Raw genomic sequence first — 6,885 nt, 5'->3', positions numbered from 1 at the left:
TGGGGCCTCACGCTGCTGCCGTGCCGCCGGAGCACGATTCTCATCCTGAAGCAAAGTTCTTAACCTGAAGCACTATTTCTGGGTTAGCAGAGTCTGTAACCTGAAGCGTATGTAACCCGAGGTACCAGTGTAATGGCACAATTTTTACATGTAGCACCAAACACATCTGGAACAAGGCACAGTGAACAAGCAAAAAGTCAATTTTTTTTCCTTGGTTACATTTATTTCTATAAATTTGTACAAAAATCTTTTGTTTTTTAATAATGTACAGTATTTCCACAAAATGCCCAAAGAATTGAGCATATTTGTCCTCTATACATGTTCAGGATCACAGGGGAACAAGAACTCAGGAACCGAAGCCCCCGTTTTCCACGTTACCCAAAGGCACATTTTAAGAGCTTCGGTTGTTCTCAATGATTAAAACAAGTGAAGGCGGCAGGTTACACATGCAATAGTGCAATACGCTTAAATATATATATATTTAATATATATGTATGCAGACATTGGGCTCTGAATATATTTCTCTACGAAGCATCAGTCAACATCCATGTAAACATTTAAAAAGTCAATACTTTGTGCATAAGAGCTACTTTATATACATTCATCACTGAATTGAATAATAATCATCACGTTCTTCAAAAGCCAGAGAAATCCTCAGTTTACAGGTGCGACGTTTTGCCAAAAAGTGTTTCATCTTCGAGGGTTCCTGGATTTAAACTCTTCTCTTTTCCGTTTGTGGGTCACCAACAGAACAACTATGCTTTCAATGGGTGTGCGGCTAGGAAGTTATATACACGCAGGCCCAACAATGTGAAAAGGACCTTTGCAAAGGAACACGAGCCAAAGGAATATGTTTTCTGTCCCAGAGAATTTTCCAAGTCCGCACTTGGCCACCCTCAAAGAAACCTGGAAACTAGAGTTTGCTCAGCGTGCTGGAAATTGAGGACGCTGTCGGGTCTGCTACTGTTCCCAAGATTCCTTGGGGGGGGGGGTGTAGAGCCATAACTGTTAAAAGTGGCATAAATGTGCTTTAAATTGATATCTGGAAGAAGGTAAAAAAAAAACCCAACCAAAACAAGTACGGTAGTTAATTTGGGGGTTTGAGAACTTTCTGCTGTATACCTAGTTTTTGAATCTTACCCGTTTGATGATTGGCCCAACATTGGAAATCATCTTTTGTAAATATGCATTTATCTCTCTGAAAAAGCACTTTTCTATCTTGGGGCAGTGGACCTTGGGGCAGTGGAGGAGACTCTAGGAAAAGAGGGAGGAGAGAGAGGGCGGGAATCAAGGTGGGTTGAGCAAATATATATTTTCGTTTCAGCTGCGGACGACTCTCGAAATCATAGGTAGGCAAACTAAGGACCGGGGGCCGGATCTGGCCCAATCGCCTTCTAAATCTTGCCCATGGACGGTCCAGGAATCAGCGTGTTTTTACATGAGCAGAATGTGTGCTTTTATTTAAAATGCATCTCTGGGTTATTTGTGGGGCCTGCCTGGTGTTTTTACATGAGTAGAATGTGTCCTTTTATTTAAAATGCATCCCAATATTTGTGGGGCATAGGAATTCCTTCATACATTTTTTTCAAAATATAGTCCGGCCCCCCACAAGGTCTGAGGGACGGTGGACCGGACCACAACTGAAAAAGGTTGCTGACTCGCCTATGATCGCCTTCAAAATCTGGCCACGAACGTTCCGGGAATCAGCATGTTTTTACATGAGTAGAACGTGTGCTTTTATTTAAAATGCATCTCTGGGTTATTTGTGGGGCATAGGAATTCATTCATTCCCCCCCCACCCGCAAAAAAAATATAGTCCAGCCCCCCACAAGGTCTGAGGGACAGTGGACCAGCCCCCTGCTGAAAAACTTTGCTGACCCCTGACCTCGATGGAAAGAAGTGTGTGTGTGTGCGTGCGTGTAGAAATTGGGCTACAGTACAAAGGCAACAGAGGGACGCAGGTGGCGCTGTGGGTTAAACCACATAGCCTAGGACTTGCCGATCAGAAGGCTGGCGGTTCAAAGTCCTGCGACAGGGTGAGCTCCCGTTGCTCAGTGGACAGTGGACCGGCCCCCTGCTGAAAAGGCTTGTTGACCCCTGCTCCAAATGCTGGTAGACTCCAGTCCTCCCCCCCCCCCCGATTTTTGACAATACTGGCTGAGAGATGGAGTAGAGCATTCAGGTCCCCCATCCCTGGTCTAAAGGCTTCACAGAATAGGTGTGTTCTTAAGAGGGATTTTGAATGGGGTAGCCGGAGAGGAAGGGTGGAATAATTTAAGAGAGCAGAAAACCTTCGGGGAGCTGAGACCTTGGAGGGGAAGGAAAGCCTGCAGGTGATGAAATAAGGGTGGAAAAGGCAGGGCGAGCTTGAAATCAGGGACTGGAACCTGTTTCACAGCCTGTGGAACTGGAGGGAGCTGCTCCCCTATTATGCCAGTGGTGGCCGGGGCCAGAGGCAACTGCAGACTCAATCAGAAGGTTGGTGGTTCGAATCCCCACGACGGGGTAAGCTCCTGTTGCTCGGTCCCTGCTCCTGACAACCTAGCAGTTCGAAAGCACGTCAAAAAGTGCAAGTAGATAAATAGGTACTGCTCCGGTGGGAAGGTAAACGGTGTTTCCGTGCGCTGCTCTGGTTTCGCCAGAAGCGGCTTAGTCCTGCTGGCCACATGACCCGGAAAAACTGTTTGTGGACAAACGTCAGCTCCCTCGGCCAGTAAAGAGAGATGAGTGCCGCAACCCCAGAGTCGTTTGCAACTGGATTTAGCTGTCAGGGGGTCTCTTACCTTCTTTACAAGCACAAAAGTTGCGCCTGCCAATTGCCGGTTCTTGGTTTTGCTTGAAAATATCGCTGGCTTTTCCAGCATTTCTTTGGGAGGCACACAAAGGAGTGTGACATCTTTAAAAAGGGCCAGATCTCCACAGAAAGACACCAGGAAAGTCAACACGAGAAGAGCCAAAGAGAGGAGATTTGTGGGGACCAGCAAGGTCCTTTTTCAGAGAAGGTCGTTGATTCCCAGCCTCATTTACACAACAAGGTATAAATGGAGGTGAAATGGGACGAAAGACTCAGAATTTGCATTGCTTTTGCTTTCAGGGAGGGCCTTTCTCAACCAGATACCCCCTTGTGCTACAAAACATATGTTGGAAAAAAAGCAGTAATGTAGCAATAGGAGTTGCTACAGCACCAGTGGCAAAGGGTAGAAAAACCCAGGGTGGGCACAGAAATGAGTGTGGATTGCAGAACAAACAAATGGGGGCTCTGGGGTTTGCAAAACCAGGAATCAGAAGGAGCTGCTCGTGCAATGTCCGTCTTTTCTATGGAATAATGAGGACTAGGAACCTGCTTTCTCCAGCTGAAATAGCAAACCTTGCAATGGGCGATCCAGAATCCAGAAACAGCCCGTGCTTCCCAAAACACTCTTGCTTCCAACTCCCTTTCTTCCTACCCACTTTGGTCCATCTTCCCTTCTGCTGTTAAAAATCACCACGAAGGAAAAGATCGTGCAATGCACAGAGCTCGTTCGCGCTCCTGCTTTCTCCCAGGAGAAACCCTCCATTTACCACTGAATCAGAGCCAATGTCAACAATTTCTACAGATTGCCGTTGGTTCTGATTCAGAGGCAAAGAAGTCTTTTCCCGGGGAAAGCCCTGGGGCGAATGGAAAACGACTTGGGCCCACTTGCTTTCAAGGCTTGGGACACGCAGCAGTGTGGACAAACTCATCATCGGCTTGCAGAAAATCACACACAAGGTGGGGGCTAAACAGGGGCACAGAGTCCTCAGCCTAGAGGGCCGCTCTAGCTCCACAGACAACCCACGTGGCCGCCGAAGGCAGCAATATTGTTTCAGCGTGCCAACGAGGCAGCGGTCAGGTCACACTTGCTACATTAGATGCGTAGCTCCGCTGGCAGCGCATGAGTCTCTTAACCTCAAGGTCACGGGTTTGAAACCCCCATTGGGCAAACGATTCCTGACTCTCGTGATCCCAGCTCTACAGTTCTCTGATTCTTCTAATCCCCTGGGACGCTTTCCATGCATTGTGCGGTGCCACCAGGAGGAGGCAGCGTAGCATTCAGGGCCAGGGAAAACATCCGCCCAAAAATAAGTGCCTTGCACCCACCCTGTCTTTTGGTTTTGGCAAGCAGCAAAACTTTGGAGGCAGCTAGGCTCTGCAGCAGAGCACACACGCCTTGCTAACTCCTAACTTAAATCTCTGGTGATCTCCAATTAAAAAGGGATTCTCTGCCTTCAGAGACATGTCAGCAAAGAGCAATCGGTGCTAAGCTACATGGGCCCATAGTTTGAGTCGACTTGGGGCAGCTTCCAATGTCCAAGTCTAATAAAAGGCAAAACAAGTGTCTTCCCTCGGGGTGAACTTAAAAACCGAATGCCACTGCTGGAGCTGGGCGGATCTGTCCCAAAGAGAAAATACAATGGTTTCTAGCGAGGTCCAAAGCTTCGATAGTTAGACAACTTTTTTTTTCCTTTTATCCTTTTTAAAGCTCACGCGTGCACCCGCGCTCGCCTCCCCGATTCGCAGACCAGAACACACACAGAAAACAACTTGGGCTCCGGCAGAGAATTGTCTTTTGAGGCCGCGTTTGCCAAGCGACTCGCTGCCAGAAAAAGCGCGCAGGAGCGAAAGCACCTAGTTCCCTCCCCGTGGCGGTCAGTTGACTTCCAAGATCTCTGTCTCCGGCAGGCCGAATTTCGTCTTGTACTTGTCAAAGAGTCTGATCAGAGAGCTGACGTAGAGGCTGTGATAAAAGTCTACTTCCTTCTGGCTCGGGTTATCGACTTTGGGGACGGTAATGGGCTCCCCGACTGAAATGGAAAAAGGGGAAACAAGATAAACATTAAGGAGCATTGCAAGGGGTTGGACTGGATTAGACTAATTTAGCCAGCTAGCCCTGGTGATCATCTAATGTTTACTGGATGGATTTCCCCCCTAAATTGATTTTTGAATTCTGAATTTATTGTTATTATACTGTATTTTATGCTGTTTTTTGTTGCATCAGTTAAGAGTTTTAAATTTGTTGTTAGTCACCCTGAGTCCGGTTTTCTGAACCAGGAAGGGCGGGGTATAAATAAAAATTGCGTTGTGTACGTTTCCTTCCGTCGAGTGCGATCCTTACCGACAGTGGTGATGGGCTTGGGATATGGCAGCAGCCCCCAGCTGTTGGGGGAGAAAAGTCCTTGTCCGTGGAAAACGCAAGGGGCCACACCAATGTACTTCTGGAACTTCTTCTGAACCCAGCGCCCCCACGACCCCTCCTCAAAGATGACCTGCTTGTAGACTTCGTTCTCGCCAAAGGAATACACGGGAACCAAATCCGCTCTGGAAGAGAGGTGTGAAAATCAGGGTGGACTTGATTTAAATCAAACCGATTTAAATCACTAGTCGGTAAGACTTGATTTAATTTAATTTAATTTTTTACAGAAAGACTCATTCCTCGCTGGTATAACCTTAATATTTACAAACCAGATGAAGGTTTCGTTTTTGGAATAACAAATTTTCAGAGCAGTTTTCACAGTTATATCGAAAATTACTGATTTGGTTACGCTATTAGAAATATATACAGACAGACAGTTATGGAATTATGGTGAGGTTTAGTAAGTTAACTGTTTATATTTGGACAACTTTTCTGCTGTTCTCTATTGGAAGGAGAAATATAATCATTTCCTCAGTAACAATTTAAACAATTTACTTAACTAAAACAATAACATTATAGCATATGTATCCATGTTTGTTAACTGATGTGGTTAAACGATTAAAAAAAAACTTAGACTGCGTTTCAGCACACATGAAAAACTTAAAACAAATCCTTATTTCCTGATGAATAGCCTTTGGACTATAATGTAACTTAAATAGAAAACTCTCTTTAGAAAGATTTTCCCTCCAAAAGCATTTTATTTTAAAAATCCAATTTAAATTTTTAAAAATCTGATTTAAATTTTTAAAAATCTGATTTATTTTTTTAAAAAACCATTGATTTTTATCCACCCCAGTGAAAATGGTATCCCTTTTTTGTTTTCTTTTTGCATGCTCTATCAGCGGAATAAGCATTTCACGTCATTTCACTTTACTTTTAGTTTGTGTATACCTCCTCTTTATATTGCTATACGCAAGGCAGGCTGAAGAAACAGCAGAGATCGCACACCTTTTTAACAATCTGATCCAATACAGAAATGCCATAATAGGAACATAACTTTAAAACAAAGTACTGTAATAAGTTATCTAAGAGACCACTGTAAGCAGATGGAAAAACACTGGCAAGATTTTGATTTCACTTGTAGTGTCACAATTACCATGGATAATATGGACTGATATAAAAGTTAGAGTTTGGAAGAAGATGCAGTTTTAAATGCTTAAAATGGGACCCCATGGAGGGGGGAGGGAAAGTCCTGAGATTTGGAGAAATCTCTGTACGTATATGGATATATATTTGGATTTTTATAACTTTGTATTGGTAAAATCAAACAAAAACAATTAAAAAATAAATAAAAATAAAATAAAATTCAATGATCCATTCGGATATAATAGTACGCTTAAAGTTTTAAGTGTCTATACGCTTATCACATTTATAAATTTTAAATTTATTGTTGTACATTGTTTTAAATGTTTGTTTTCCTTCTGGGATTGTACCCCCAAGCGTGTTTTATAAGCTGGTCTCCGACTGTAATAAATATCTCTATCTATAAGAGCACGCAATCAAATTAAATATCGGCAAATAATAATTAAATCCACTCTTCTAACAATTACAGGAAATGATTTCTAAACTACAATCAATAAAAATAACAGGCCATTCAATAACACAATACGAATCGAGAAGCAATTGTGTATCTACTGATCACAGTAAAAGATGAGGAAGTGAAATCGGTAAT

At 43.7% G+C, this 6,885-nt stretch overlaps 1 protein-coding gene across 1 annotated transcript in view; it reads right to left on the bottom strand.

The window, feature by feature from the left end:
• Positions 1-201: 201 nt before the first annotated feature.
• DGAT2 (diacylglycerol O-acyltransferase 2) overlaps positions 202-6,885 on the bottom strand; it is a 62,344-nt gene continuing 55,660 nt past the window's right edge. The window contains exons 7-8 of the mRNA XM_081002313.1: positions 5,136-5,338; positions 202-4,824 (exon numbers count right to left, since the gene is read on the bottom strand). Of these exons, the coding sequence (XP_080858439.1) occupies positions 4,670-4,824; positions 5,136-5,338 (358 nt within the window). The 3' untranslated portion in view covers positions 202-4,669. The remainder of the gene's footprint in view (positions 4,825-5,135; positions 5,339-6,885) is intronic.

The sequence above is a fragment of the Podarcis pityusensis genome, assembly GCF_964106645.2.
Source record: "Podarcis pityusensis genome assembly, chromosome: 4".
NCBI lineage: Eukaryota > Metazoa > Chordata > Lepidosauria > Squamata > Lacertidae > Podarcis > Podarcis pityusensis.
The sequence above is the reverse complement of the archived record's forward strand: the minus strand, read 5'-3'. Positions and strand labels throughout refer to the sequence as shown.